The 15536-nt window shown below is 32.1% G+C and overlaps 1 protein-coding gene across 1 annotated transcript; it reads left to right on the top strand.

Moving 5' to 3' along the window:
- Positions 1-9402: 9402 nt before the first annotated feature.
- Positions 9403-14814, top strand: LOC11407356 (monosaccharide-sensing protein 3). The gene is made up of 5 exons (XM_003612364.4): positions 9403-9694; positions 10749-11315; positions 11801-12690; positions 12840-13027; positions 13805-14814. Exons 1-5 carry the CDS (start codon positions 9616-9618, stop codon positions 14259-14261), a joined length of 2181 nt encoding a protein of 726 aa, XP_003612412.2. The 5' UTR covers positions 9403-9615; the 3' UTR covers positions 14262-14814.
- The last annotated feature ends 722 nt before the right edge of the window (positions 14815-15536 follow it).

The following is a 15536-nucleotide window of genomic DNA, read 5'->3' as shown; positions in this document are numbered from 1 at the left end:
AAGGAGGAGTTGGTTTCCGGTGCGAACACAGTCGACGGTGGTGGTAGAGAGAGATGGTGGTGGTGTGGACGGTGATGACAATGGTGGCAGTGGGTGATAAATCGATCTGAGAAGAAGGTTGATTGGCGGCGGTGGTGGTGGTGTGAATACAGTTATGAGGAGAAAAATGGTTGTTTTTATCGGAGGATGGTGGTGAACGGAGATCAGCGACGGTCGCCGGTGGTCAATGGTCGGAAAGAAGAGCGGTGTTGATTGGAGGGTGGAGATGGGAGAGAAAAGAAACAGTAGGGGAGCAGAACAGAGAAAAGAGAAAAAAAAACAAAATAAAAAATAAAAAAAATACGTATTTTATACTGTAGTGTCTGTATTATGTCTAACATTTTGTGTTCATTTATCATTGCTGATAATGTATCTCCTCTGATCTATTTTTTTTAGAATAATATGATATTGTCTTCCAAGATTGTCAGCAACATGCATGCCTTGTGAGTTGTGACACATACATTGTTCAAGGAAGGCTTTGTTGACTTGTTCAGGCATTATTATAGAATATAAGCTTTTTTTTGAAGGATATAAGCTTTTTTTTGAAGGATATAGAATATAAGCTTGTCACACCATGTTCAGTTGTTATATTGTTGAGGTTATATTGCATTATCATGCTTGTGATTGTGAGATGTATACTTTATATGTGTGTGTGTTTTTTTTTTGTCGGGTAGCCTAGTGGTTAGAATTCACTTTATAAGGTGAATAAGTGGGGGGTCCGAAGTTCGAACCCCAACCCCTGCATATAACAATGCATTGTCCCTGCCAACTGAGCTATACTCACGGGGACGTATACTTTATGTGTTTATTTTGGTCAAAACTATACATCCGAAAATATACTTATGGAAAGGGGTAACTTTTTTCAAAAACATTAAAGAAGTGGTTTTTAAAGAATATAGAGTTTGTTCTCTTGTATAGAAAGTGAAATGATATTTGTACAATCATTTTAAATTAACTTTCAAACAACTTCATCTTTCACGTTTATATTTTGTTCTCTCTCTCTTTATCTTTCTCTATTGTTTTTTACTAATAAAAAATAAAAATAAAAATAAAAGATTATTATCTCAAAAACTGTAACAAAATAGTTGAACATATATCATTCATAAAAATGAAAGTATATGGTTTAACTCTGTATGATATTAAAATTGCGCATTCCTTTAATTCAGTGTGAGTTAACTTACGTTCGGCATTTTTCAGCGTAAGTTAACTCACAATGACACTTTTAAGATTGATTCAATCACTTTTCAATCTGGTTCAACCGATCTTAAAAATGCTAGCGTGAGTTAACTCATGCTGAAAAAATGTCGAGCACGAGTTAACTCACGCTAAATTAATGGAATGAGTGATTACTCACGCTAAATTAACGGAATGAGTAATTTTAAAAGGAGGAAGAGCAATAATCTAAGATTTGAGGCAACTGGGCTAGGCCTATTCCTACGTATAAGCTCATCTAACAGTTTTTGTAGGGGAAAAAACAGAATCTAAGAGATTCTATTTGCACAACATTTATAACAATACACCCTCTTCACTCTCTTTTTTTATGGTCTTTTAAGTTTTTTTTATTGTACTAGATTAATCATTTATATTTTATTTTTGTCAAAATGGATTATTTACCTATCATATTATGCACATTGTTGACATCTTTGACTTTCCTTGTCCTAAAAATGTTTATGTGACCATTGCAGTTGTGATAATGTTATGAGATTTACACGACAAATCTAACTGTGATTTCATTAAAAAGGAATTTATTTTATTATAATAAAACTAGACATGAAAGAGAGAAAATATATGCAATGTCCATTTGAGATAAAATATATGCAATATCCATTTTCATCCCAAGGCAATATCTCATGTATCTACTATTGCATAATCTCTTCAATAAACAAAGATATAACAATGTCACACATTATGCTAACTATCTCTATTAAATTCACTCTCACAAACCAACAATCAAATTAGACAGATAATTCTAGTGACGGGTAAAACCATAACTTTTTTTTTTTAGTAAAGGGTAAAACCATAACTAATAAACCCAAACAAGATTTATCCTATTTGTGGGGGCAGGTTTTTGTATGAGCAGATTTGCAAACCCCTCAAAAAATTACCGAGTTTACAAAAAAAATGTCTTCTAACCATTTGGAACTCAAAAAAATGTAAAGATGAAATTTTATTTCTCTTGCATGCAAAGATTTTTTGGGCTTACGTCCTACATGAGAATATTTTTTGCAGGTATATTATGCGATGTTTTCTATGCTTGTGAGTATTTTAAAATGAAAAATTATCCCATAAATTTACAACTATTATGCTTTTAAACGTTTTTATAACGTGCATGAAGGCTTATATTTTCCCAAAAATATGGTTATATAGGATGTGGTTGACTTATATGAAAATAATAACCTAGTTAGCAAGTAATAACCTACATTAGTAACATTAGCCATGATTTTGCACGAAGTGATATCTGAGTTAGTGAGTCAAGAACATGGTAAACATGGTTAATGTATGTTTTTAGTTATTCTAAGTCTATAAACACCGATCATAATATTCTACTTAACACACTCGATCTATTAAACAAATGACTACTTATCTTTATGCAAGTCACTACTTACTTGAAGTTGAAGCCTATAAGTTTCTTAGTTATTTTTCCTTCACCTTTCATGCAAACTTCGACATTAAACACTCTCTAGAGTAGTTTAGGAACTTGTAGCTGATAAACAACGTCTAATCATAGGGGCAAACGATGAATCAAGCAAACAGACAACTAACCATGTAAGCACATGACTAGTTGAGTAAGCGCAATATTATACACAACGACAACAAATAAGTAAGTGGTAATCAAGAGTTTATTTATAAACTCAAATTCACCTTTTAAGATTAAGTAAAATGTGTTGTGATAATGAGAATAATGGAGCGAATAGTTGGCGGAAAAAGAGAAGTAGCTCAAACATCAACACAATGATTTTAGGTCTTCTCAAATCTAATTTTTTTTTTTTTCAAGTAAAAATTCCACAAAAGAAATAGTTCGCTCATGGGTAAGAATTGAAATATGAACACTAATTGTGATGGTGTTGTTGCATAATTTTGTTGGTGATTTTATTTTTGATTTGTAAAGTGACTAGGAGACTGGAAAAAAAAAATTAAGAGACTAGACACAAACATCAAATTATGGAGTACATTGTTATGCAATATTTGTTAATGTAATGTTATTTTACACATGTAAAATAATTGTTCATTAATTGTCCCTTAAAAAAATTGTGTGTTGTCACGTCAGTTAATGAATATGACAACTTATTTGTATTTATGTTTATTAATTGATGATTAATTGATGTGACAACATACAATTGATTATATGTGTAAAATACCTTACTCATGTTATAGAACAATAAAATGATAAAAAATAATTAAATGAAAATGTAAAATTGGAAGAAAATGTTACAGCAAAACACAATATTTTTTTATATAAAGTCAAAATAATTTTTTTTTTATAGTGTCTAGTATTATTTCTATGTTGTGGATTGTTCATCCTACTATTGTCGATTGTTCCTATTGAAATGAAAATTAACTTTTTTTTGAACAAATGAAATGAAAATTAACTAATTATAAAAATGATAAAATAATACAAATGAAGATAAAAATAGATGAAAAATCCAACACTGCCCATTTATATATTGTTATGGGTTAAATTTAAAATACCTTTTTTAGCAATAAAAATTAAAATACATAAACCTTGTTACGTCTGCACTCTGCAGTTGCACTAACTGTCCTTAAAGTTTGTTTATTTGAATAATTGTTCGGTCATTGTGGTTGTTTAACTTTTACCGATATGTCTTGTGCTTGAGGGACTTATTTGATATTTTTAATATATTATCGTAGCCTTTTCAAAAAAAAAAAAAAAGGAATGCTTGTTTTTGTTACTCCACCTGTGGCTGGTTTGGCAATCATCGTGGTACTCAATCATAGTGTTGAGAAATTAAGAGAAATGGACAAAGGAGGAGTGCAAAAAAAAAAAAAAGGAATAAATTGTAGGTAAGCTTTGTCCTCTGCTGAGTATTCGGTGCCTAATACTGATAGAACAGGAAAGCCCAAGATCAAAAACATAATGCCAAACGTGCATAGCAATATCATGTTTAATAAGATTGTGTAAAAGAAAGAAAGAACATGCTTGAATAAATAAGGAAAATAAAATATAGTGAACATTGAAACTCAGTTAAAAATTAATGAATCCTATCACTTTCCTAAATCTGCGATGAAAATGGCATGAGATTATGAAACACGTGGCTGGATATTATAACTTGAACATGTCAACAATGAAATATCAAATATGATGAGAAAGCCATCTGTTATTTTTTTTCATGTGAAACTTAAGGTTAGGGACGATGTTTATTTTTTCTCTTAGCAGATAGAAATTCATTTTTAAAATAAATAAATGGAAAATTGAAATTTAAGCTTAAACTTTTATTATAATGTCTTTGTCAATTGAGTTATTCTCATGGAAATAGATGAAGACAATGTCTTGGTCTTTAAGGTGGATCATAAGATTTAAAGATCATTCATAAAATGATTTATATTTAAAAAAAAAAAAAGTTAAAATGGATTAAATACCAAAAAACTTAGTCACTCAAACACAAGGAGTGTCGAAGGAGAACTAAGAAAAGAAGTATATGTTACATCAAGTTTCTTAAAACAACAAAAACTAGCGCTAAAACCATAGTTGGCTCGGCTAAGAATACCATAATAAAACTGAAACAAAAAGAAGCTAAGAGCACCCACATCCATGTCACTCTACATGGGTGGTATAAATGGGTCCACGTAATACTTTATACTACTTCACACTTTCCAATTATTTAAACTACTCAACTACATTTTCTAAATATCCATACCGCTATTACAAAATTTACAATGGGTCCCACTAATCTTACATTAAATGTAAATCAATATAAAATCTATCTCACAATATACTCAAAATGAATTAAAATATCCAAAAAAAAATAAATAAAATCAATTGAAAAATAAATAAAAAATTGAAAATAAAATCAATATGTGAATAACGGCTAGTTTCCACTATATTACTCCCTCCGTTCCTTTTTACGTGTCACATTTAGAGAAAATTTTTGTTTCTATTTAACCGTCGCTTTCAAAGTTCAATGCAATATCAAATGTTGTTTTACCAATATTATCCTTACCTATTTATTACAAAGAGAAAAATTATGGACAAATAAACAAATAAGATTATTATAGTAAAAGTGTAAATTATTGTATCAAAAGTAGTGACATTTATTGAATGTATTGATTTGTGTAAATTGTCAAAAAATGACAATTAAAAATGAACGAAGGTAGTATATTTTTTGATAATAATGCATGTCGTATATACATATATAGTTTACATAATAATGTCAAATAATTCCAAAATACATAATAATTAAATCCAACGAACATCCCTAAAAAAATTAAATAAGTTAAACATATAAAATCTTCATTTATTGTTTAATTGATTTTTTTTTCTTCAAGTAGCATGTGGTTATGGCTCACACAATTTAATTGGGGAGAAGTGAGGTGTCCGGGGTTCGAACCTCGATCCCTGCATATGATATGCAATATCCCTATCAACTAAGTTAAGCTAAGCTCACGGGAATATTGTTTAATTGATTTATTTCAAAAAATGTATGAGAAAGAGAAAGAAATGCAAAGACACGGTGGTAGAGTTTGGAACCATAGGCAAGAAAAGACACCAATTGTTAGACCATCTCCAATGGCCTATTGAAAATGATTTTCAATAGGTTGAAACCATTGGAATAGCCTATTGAAAATGAGGAAAGAGGAGAGAGATGATGAACAAATTCAATAAGTTGAAACCCTGCCACGTATGCCACGCGGAGCTTTCCTGTACGTTGATCTTGGCGCGTGTGATGCACGCGCCGACAGGGCGCGTGGGAGTTGCTGCACGCGGAGAGAGAAAGAGAAATGGATAAAGGCTGTGACACGTGGCTTGTTACGATTGGTTGCTTGAATTTTTATCTTCTTAATAATTTGGACTCAATTATTTCATAGCAAATAATTTTTATTATTTTTTTTTTATCAAAATTCTTGATTTTTTTTCCTCTATAAATAGAGACTTGGATCATTTGATTTGAACACAGAAAAAAAAATCATATTTTTCACTCTCTTAATCTTATAATTAGCAACTCCTAAACACAAAAGATTTATATTTTTTTTATACAAATTCAAAAAGATGAGTCGGACTTAAATCTGCCACACCTAAGAATATTATCATCAAATCACTGGTAATATTACCATCAAATTAATTGTCATTTTACCATCAAATCAATTTTTTTTGACAAAAAATCACTAGACCAACTCTTGAAGTTGAAATTAAAAATATCTTAAATTTTTCAAGTTTTTCCTTTTTTCACTTGTCAAAAAACAGTTTTTGTCCTCTTCAAATAAAATCACTTAATTTGAGCTCAACGTCAATTGACTAGTCAATCAATAATACTCCGTCCGTCATATAATATAAGCAAAAACTCATTTTCTTTGTCCCAAAATATAAGCAAAAAAGACAAACTTTTATCTTATTTAATCTTACTTTTTTAAAAACTCTTTTTTCCAAGAAAAACTTTTGTTTATTCTCATAAAATTAAATGCAAATTACATTCAACTTTCTCTCTTTCATTTTTTCATAACCAATAGCCAATGAAAATTGTTTTTACATCTTCCAAAGAAAACACAAAAACTATACTCCAAATTCTCATGTTTTAGTTTTCTTAATAAGTGTGATTTTTTTTTTTTACTTATAATTTGGGACAGAGGGAGTATGTATGTGAAGAAGCAATGTTTACGGATGCCAGCTGCCATACAAATTATTGAAGGTTTTCTATCCGTGGAAAAAGAATAATTTTTTGACCAAATGTGTAGAAAAATCTTATAGAACTGTTATTTAGAAGAGAAATGATATTTGTACAATTATTTTTGTAGAACTTTCTTTCTCATACTCACATTATCTTCTCATTATCTCTCTTCCTTTTTCTCTCTCCATTGTTATTGACCAATTAGAAGAAAGAATAATAAGGTTGTCACAAAAATTGTACTAAAAGAGTTGTTCAAATAATACTACTCTATTTAAAAATGGATTTAAATGAAGTACGGTTGCCTCTGATGTTTTTTTGTTGTTTTTTTATTCATGTGACTGAACTTTATTGGGTGTTTGCTGCATTATCCATAATAGTCAACCTTTGCTTTATTTAAACACAATTTTTAAATTAGGGTATTTTAAGATTGTTGGTGATCATTCAACAATAGAACTTCAGCGGAAAGATATGACTTAGCCGAAAGATTTAGGAAATTATCTTTGGACACTCGTATCCGGTCTACACCATGTCCATGAGAGATATATAAAGATAAATAGTGATGTGATAGATGTTATAAATAAGCGACGCGATAGGACAAGAGGGGTGTAGAGAAAAAATAGGAAAATATTTGAGTGACTTTGCATTTTGGTGACTTTAGTGTGTTAGATGAGAGAAGATGATAAATGAGTGATTAAAATAAATTATTTTGATGAGAGAGAATTATTGGTTAGGAAAAAGATGCTCCCTCCGTCCCAAAATGTAAGTAAAAATTGGTTAACAAAAGTTAATGTATTTGATTCAAAATTTATAACAGATACATCAACATATGTTGACCCATTTTTACTTACATTTTGGGATGGATGGAGTAGAGACGAAGACTTTAAAATCACCGAAGTGTTACCAAAAAAAATAAGGTGTAGAATAGGTGTTTGAGAAATATGAATACAAATATAAAAGTCTTAAGATTTAAGAAGGTCCTTACTTAAAAAAAAAGATTTAAGGTCATATTTTTTGTAAATTTCAAACTCTTTCACGTAGTTAATGCTTCTGCTACCTTTGTATGTGGTAATGAGAGAACTTGGTAGCAACTTGTGACGACCACAACATCATCAACATTTCTCGCACAACATCAATATCCTATTTACATCATCAACATTCTCAAATAAGGATATTTATGAAATTTATTTAGTTTAATAACATGTATAAATATTCACGGGATTTTTACCAAAAAAAAAAACAATCACAGGATACAAATATCATTAAATTACACTCAGGTGTAATTTTCACATAAAAGTCATCCGATCTAGATTAGATAGTTTAAATTTTTAAGCAACTTGTGATTAACATAAAATTTTGATATCAAAGTATGGTTCATCTGATCTGCATCGAGTGACCACAAGTTTGTTGAAAGTGTGCAATCACCGACTTGTGAGTGCATCTAAACTTAATCCAATTGAACGAATTTGAATTAAATATAGTCAACAGTACATGCATTCAGGTGATGCGGTGAACACATTAAAGTCATCTGATCACGAACGAACATTTAAATAAACCTTTGATTTTCGTTTAATATAAAGTTTCAATATTAAAATTTGGGTTGTTTTATCTTGACTATATTACCACTGACTTGCCGACTTTGTGTGTGTTCACGAACTTGTGGCTTCACTTAAACCCGATCTCAATATAACACCCAATCAATTAAAAATGCTAGGAATTGTTTATTATTCTATTAAACAAATAATAATTTTCGTCCATGAATATGTAACGAGTAATCACAATAATTTTTGAATTTATTGAAATTCCAAAATAGTCGTAATTGTGCAATCTGTTGGTCAAAATAGTCATGTTAAATAATCTCTGAATGTTGACAATAACTCATTTCTTATAGAAACTGATACGACAGTAAATAAGAGTACATATAGAACAGAAAGTAAGTATATTAAGAGACTGATATGAAAATATTAGCAGATTATTTTAATGTTAGAAACTATTTTGACTAACATAATGCCAAATCAAATACTATATTAAAATTTCGATGCATTAAAAGATTATTATAGATATTCATTACATATTATGAGACAAAAATGATTATTTACTCTCGTTTTTTTTGTAGATAGATAAAATGACAAAGTAATTATAGACTCACACATACAAATGGAGACATCAAGGTTCGAACCCCGATCATAACGTTCAGCCTAACAATTTTGACATGTTACGAGTTGAGCTAGAACTTTATTAACAACGCTAATCAGTGATCACTGCCGTGGGGATATGATCATGTTGCCGTGGAGATATGATCGTGGCACCTTGAAAATCATAGCAAACTCAGAGACACATCATTTTCACGTGTTAGCCACAAATTTGAATGGTAAAAAAACATAATAATAAATGTTAGCTGGCATGTGTCCTTTGACTTCCCAATTAATAATTGACTATGATATATTAATTAATCACATTGACAATAAATAAATTAAGAAAATAATTGAAAAAAAAAAACAGTTCACTGACAATCTAGTACAGCTAAGCCTTAAACAGTTAGATATTTTCAAATCTTGTTTATCAAAACATAACAAACAACAACGGAATTCGCTAAAAACCGTAAACCTCTGAAAACAAACACTGTCATGTTTCAACTCTTCTATTTATCTTAGCCAACACTGATTCTTCATTGGCCCATCAATTTTATATAGTCAAAATTCAAGAAATAGTTCTAAAGCTTCGATTTTGAGTGAAAATGCTGGAGGTTGTGATTGTAGCAGTTGCTGCTACACTTGGCAATCTACTTATTGGATGGGATAGTTCAACCATTGCAGGTTTAATATATATATATTCTTTTTTCAATTATTAATCATTAATTTGTCATCTACTTATGTTTTATTTTCAGTTAAAATATGTGTGATTTTTTGTATTTGTATGAAAATCTCAAGCTCATGTATAGTTATAGATTCTGGACAATGATTTATATGATTACCCTGATTCTGAAATTGTTTAATGAAAAAAATTGATAATAGGTAATTTTGCAAAAAAAAAATCATGGATGATGGATCTTATAACTATAGTGTTAAGTATGGTTAATAGTTACAAGTGAACAGGGTCGATAGAGCGATCATGGTAATGTTGTAGTATTTAAATTGTGTAACTATAAACCCTAACAATTCACATAATTCAACCATTGCAGGTTTAATTCTATTATATATTTTTTTTCAATTATTAATCGTTAATTTGTCAACTACTTATGCTTATAGATTCTGGACAATCATTTATATGATTACCCTAATTCTGAAATTTTTTAATAAAAAAAGGATAATAGGTAATTTTGCTAAAAAAAAGTGTTTGATCTTATAACTAGTTTTCAGTATAGCTAATAGTTACTGATAAGTGGACATGGTCGATCGAGCAGTCAGAGTAATGTTGTAATTTGGACAGTAGTATTTAAATTGTACTCTGTAAAACCTATTTTTTTACATAATACAAAGGAATTGAAACCGTTATACAGCCGGAAATTTTGGCAAAATTGGCTGAGCTGCGTTGCCCTGTGTTCAATGCACGTGTTCAATGTTTGCATTTATTGGTTTTGAGTTGTGGTTTTGTTCTTGTTGTTTTCATGGTATTGGTGTGTTTGTTCCCGTGTTTTTGTCCGGTCCTTTGTAGAGGTTGTTGTGGTTTTGGGTATTATCTATGGTGCCCATCCTGTTGTTATTTTGCAGGACCCTTTGTACTATTTTGTTTCCTCTCTTTATTTATTATATATATAATATATAATTGCTATTAAAAAAAATGTTTGCATTTATTGTTCCTTTATTCTTTTGAACTCGGTTGCTGTTCTTACAGCTAGAATTGAACAAACAATTTTTGCCTCTTGTGCAGGGGGTATGACCTATATCAAACAGGAATTTGATTTGGAGAAGGATCCAACACTTGAAGGGTTAATTGTGTCAATGTCTTTTATAACTGGAACTGTTGTCACCATATTTTCTGGAACAATCTCTGATATGGTTGGAAGACGGCCTATGTTGATAACATCTTCTATTATGTTTATCATTGGTGGTTTGGTAATGTTGTGGGCTCCTAATGTTATGGTTGTTCTCTTGTCGAGGATAATTGGCGGCGTTGCCATTGCTCTTGCTGTTACTTTTAATCCTCTTTACATATCTGAGATAGCACCACCTGATATAAGAGGACAATTGAACACTCTTACTCAGTTTGCTTGTTCTGGTGGAATGTTTTTGGCTTACATTCTTGTATTCTCAATGTCCTTGTTGCCATCACCTAGTTGGAGAGTTATGCTAAGTGTTATTTCTATTCCTTCTGTTGCTTATTTTTTGCTGGCTGTGTTTTATCTTCCCGAATCTCCTCGGTGGCTTGTTAGCAAAGGTCGAATGCTCGAGGCTGAGAAAGTTTTGCAAAGACTTCGCCGCGTTGAAGATGTCTCAGGTTACACTACGTTTGCCTTTTTCTCTTATTTTTTGCTTTATATTTTCGCGTCGTTATTTTCCTACTAGTTGGTTGTGGTTTGGCCGTTGACAGGATTTCTAATAGAATATTGTGTATGTGTTGTTCCATTTCTGGAGGAGGCAAAATTGATTTCATAGGTGTAGAATTTATTTTGACATGTTTGAATGTTCTCTGACAGAATAGATTTTGCCTCTAGAATTGATTCTAACCTGACGATGGAATTTTGAAATTTTGCCTCGAATTTATTGTTCAATCCACTTCTTCATGGACGTATCCGAACAAATTAATTGTTTTACATGCAACTCACTTTTATCCATAATCAATTCATTCAAAATCAATTTTTGTCACCCAAGAATCAAACACATCGTAGTTTGATCCATGTAGCCTACCACAGTTACTAGGATAAGATTTGGTGGTTGTCATGTTTTTCAACTGATTAGGAGTTAACTGTCTTTGATTTATAGGGGAGTTGGCTTTGCTTGCGGAGGGTCTTAGTCCTGGGGGTGAAGACATATCCATAGAAGAATATGTAGTTGCTCCAGCTAGTGAAATCCTTGTTAACCAAGAAGCAGGAAAAGATTATATAAAATTATATGGACCTAATGAGGGAGTTACAATGGTTGCTCAACCTGTGGATGGACAAGGTAGCATGCTATCACGCAGTATGTTATCTATGCATGCATCGCGAAGTATGTTGTCTCAGCAAGGAAGCTTTGCATCTCAGGCAGCTGCTAATCTCAAAGATCCTATTGTCAACCTATTTGGAAGTTTGCAAGAGAGTACTCTCATCGAGAGCGGTCGTTCGCGCAGCATGTTAATTAACAATGCTGATAGTTTCTTTAACACGGGAGATCCAGAGTCTAGCCCGTTCGGTACCAGCGATAACCTGCGTGCTCCGCTCATGTCATTTCAAGGTGGTGCTGATAGGACTTTTGGATCTAAGGAGGTATTGGATATGAGGAGCAATAGCAGTTTGGTTCATGGAAATTACGTTGGAACACCAAGAAATACAGATATCGGTGGAGGTTGGCAATTGGTTTATAAGTCAACAGATGATGCCATGGGTGGGAAACGAGAAGGACTCCAAAGGGTATATTTGCATGCAGATACTTCTGCTGCTGCAGTGTCTCAGTCTCCGCATGTTTCGTTTGTTTCAACTTCTGGCTATGACATACCTATAGATGGCGGCGAAGCTTTTCAGGCCGCTGGTATTGTCAGCCGGTCGATACTTGGAACAAGTGATGCGTTGAGTGTGCCAGAAACCGCTGCTAAAGGTCCAAAATGGAGAGCTCTTCTAGAACCTGGAGTCAAGCGTGCATTGATTGTTGGAATAGGACTTCAAATTCTTCAACAGGTACAATTACTTTGCATTCTGTTAGTATTACACATTACATCACTTGAGTATATTGTATTGTATCATACTATAATTGATATTCCATCCAAAAAAGTGATTATATACTAACTTATTTCTATCTGATTCTGAAAATATAATCCACATTGCAGGCTGCTGGCATAAATGGATTTCTATACTATGCTCCTCAGATTCTTGAGCAGGCAGGAGTAGGGGCTCTTCTATCAAATTTAGGCATCAGTTCAATATCTGCTTCTTTTCTTGTAAATATAATTACAACATTCTGTATGCTCCCTTGTATAGCTATTGCGATAAGGCTCATGGATGTTGCTGGTAGGAGGTATGTTTCAACTATGACTCACTTAATTACACTTATATCTTGCTTCTATCTCATGTATGAACCTACCCTTATCTGTATTACAACATTGCAATTACTACAACAAGATTGTTCAATATGTATGTTTACATTTGGTTCATTATTATTTTTTTTCAATTGTCATAATATCTTTTGGCATTTGATGGAATATATTTTATAAGGGTCTTGCTAACAGTATCCTATTAGTAGGACTGCTCATGGCTCGGTTCAGGATGAAAAATCAAACCGAACCAAACTGAACTGATAGAACAGTTCGGTAAAACTGTTGATGGTTAGTCCCGAACCGAACTGGTGTAAAGGTTTGGTTCACCGGTTTTGTTTCTGAACTAAGCAAAACTACCTTTACAGAAAACTAAACTGTACCTTTTAGAACCAAACTGATTCTTTGTGAACTATACTTATTGCTGTTATTAACTATTATTAGGACTGTATTGTTGAAAAAACCAAAAAACTGAACTGCACCGAAAAGGACCGAACTGTGACAGATAGTTCACGAACTGAATTGTTTCAATTCAGTTTGTAAATTTTTTGTCACAATTCGCTGTGGCCTGGTTCGCTTTTTTCGTTTTTTTTAACAGCCCTACCTATTAGTGTAAGCTTTTGTTTTGTCTTGTCCCTACAAAAATCTCATGTGGACCTCTGTTTGCAAATTGCAATGCTATCTAATCTATTGCACACATAAAAAATCGGTGTAAAATGCAACATTCATAACAAATGACATTGTTTATTTCCTTATTACAGGTCAATCATGCTGTACACAATACCCATTTTGATAGTCTGTCTCCTGGTACTTGTGCTGAAACAGTTTTTTCAACTCAGTTCTGTGCTAAATGCCGCAATTTCAGCTGTCAGTGTTGTGGTCTACGAAAGCGTCTTCTGCATGGGTCTTGGTGTTATTCCCAACATCATATGTGCAGAAATCTTCCCAACCAGTGTTCGTGGACTCTGCATTTCGCTTACTTCCCTTACATATTGGGTTTGTACGTTGGCCGTCACTTTGACATTCCCTTATTTGCTCCAACTGCTTGGTCTTAGCGGAGTCTTCGCTCTATTTGTTGGTGGCTGCATCATTTCATGGATATTTGTCTACTTGAAAGTTCCAGAAACAAAGGGTATGCCTTTGGAAGTTATTATCGAGTTTTTTGCTATTGGTGCAAAGCCAGGTACTGATCCTGCAGAAATAGGATTGAAAGACTAATTAATGTATGATATGAATATTATGATGACGGTCGTCATCATCAAAAACAGAAGTGGCGTTAATCATTTGATAAATTTAGAACTATAGTTGGTTTTGATTCGGACGAAAGCAAGTTTAAGAGGATTTTGGTGGAAGATTGAAACAATATGTAGCGTTTGAACACATATCAGTCGCTATCTTGAGGTTTTAAGAGAAGTCAATGTATTCTAGTAATTTATTATACATGCTGCAAACAATGTTTTAGAGTAGTTCCTTTTATGTTATTCCTATTCATTTCTAGGCATTTGATTGTCTGCATGCTTTGCAAGGTGATGTGGTTTAATGAGATTTGAGGTTTGAAGATGTTATAACTTGAGACCCAAGAATCAAATTGGGACAAAATAAGACAAGTCTCAAGAAAGTGTGACATATCTATCATGGTTCTCTAGAAAGAACCATGACAAAAAAGGGTGAGATATTGTTGTGATTTGATTGGATGCATGTGTTTCACTATAATGTATTACAGTTAATTTATTTTATTGGTACAAATATAACATTTAATTTTTATTACTAATCACAGCAACAAGTAGTTTTCACTTTTACTTATCCCTTTTTCCGTTTTTTTAACTCTTTGATGTGCTGAATAAAGGGATAAGTAGTTTTCTCTCTCTTTCCCCCACTCTGTGTGTATTCATTTGAGCTTCCTGTTTTTTTTCTTTCCTTGGTTGAATAATCTTTTTTACTGTAGTATCATCTAGTGAGTGTTTGGTTTAGAGTTTTAAATCTACGGCAGCTGAAAAACCATGTCCCAAAACACTATTTAGTGGTGGAATGAGAAGCTAGGAATTCCAGCTTCACTCCAGACGTGCGTTTAACCCTTCCAATCGCTACACCAAGCAGAGGCTTAGTTTATTTTCTCTTATAATTCATTTATGCTCTTGACAGTGAGATATTCCACACACAACAATGCTAAGTTCCTAACAATACACTGATTTATATACACTTCCTACTATTTGATGATTTTTATGTGGTTTTCCTAACTGCTCCCTCTGTTTCTTTTTTAAGTGTTGTTTGATGTTTAATTTTTTGTTTCTATTTAACTGACGTTTTGATAATTCAAGGGTAGAATTTGTCAATTATACTATTTCTCAATTACTCATGCTTATCCACTTTCAATAAAACTAACTAATTTTAAGTATTTAGAAAATTCAAGTTTTTTCTCAAACAAATTATGTTTTTGTCATGTGCAAATTTAAACTTCCATAAATTTTTTTTGTCATCTATAATAATGGTTTG

The sequence above is a fragment of the Medicago truncatula genome, chromosome 5 (assembly GCF_003473485.1).
Source record: "Medicago truncatula cultivar Jemalong A17 chromosome 5, MtrunA17r5.0-ANR, whole genome shotgun sequence".
Classification (NCBI taxonomy): Eukaryota; Viridiplantae; Streptophyta; class Magnoliopsida; order Fabales; family Fabaceae; genus Medicago; species Medicago truncatula.
The sequence above is the reverse complement of the archived record's forward strand: the minus strand, read 5'-3'. Positions and strand labels throughout refer to the sequence as shown.

Excerpts from the sequence above, each read along its gene's own strand:
- LOC11407356 (XM_003612364.4), top strand. The coding sequence starts at position 9,616 with ATGCTGGAGGTTGTGATTGTAGCAGTTGCTGCTACACTTGGCAATCTA. Across the intron at positions 9,695-10,748 it reads GGATAGTTCAACCATTGCAG|GGGGTATGACCTATATCAAA; the intron begins GTTTAATATATA and ends CCTCTTGTGCAG. Across the intron at positions 12,691-12,839 it reads GACTTCAAATTCTTCAACAG|GCTGCTGGCATAAATGGATT; the intron begins GTACAATTACTT and ends TCCACATTGCAG.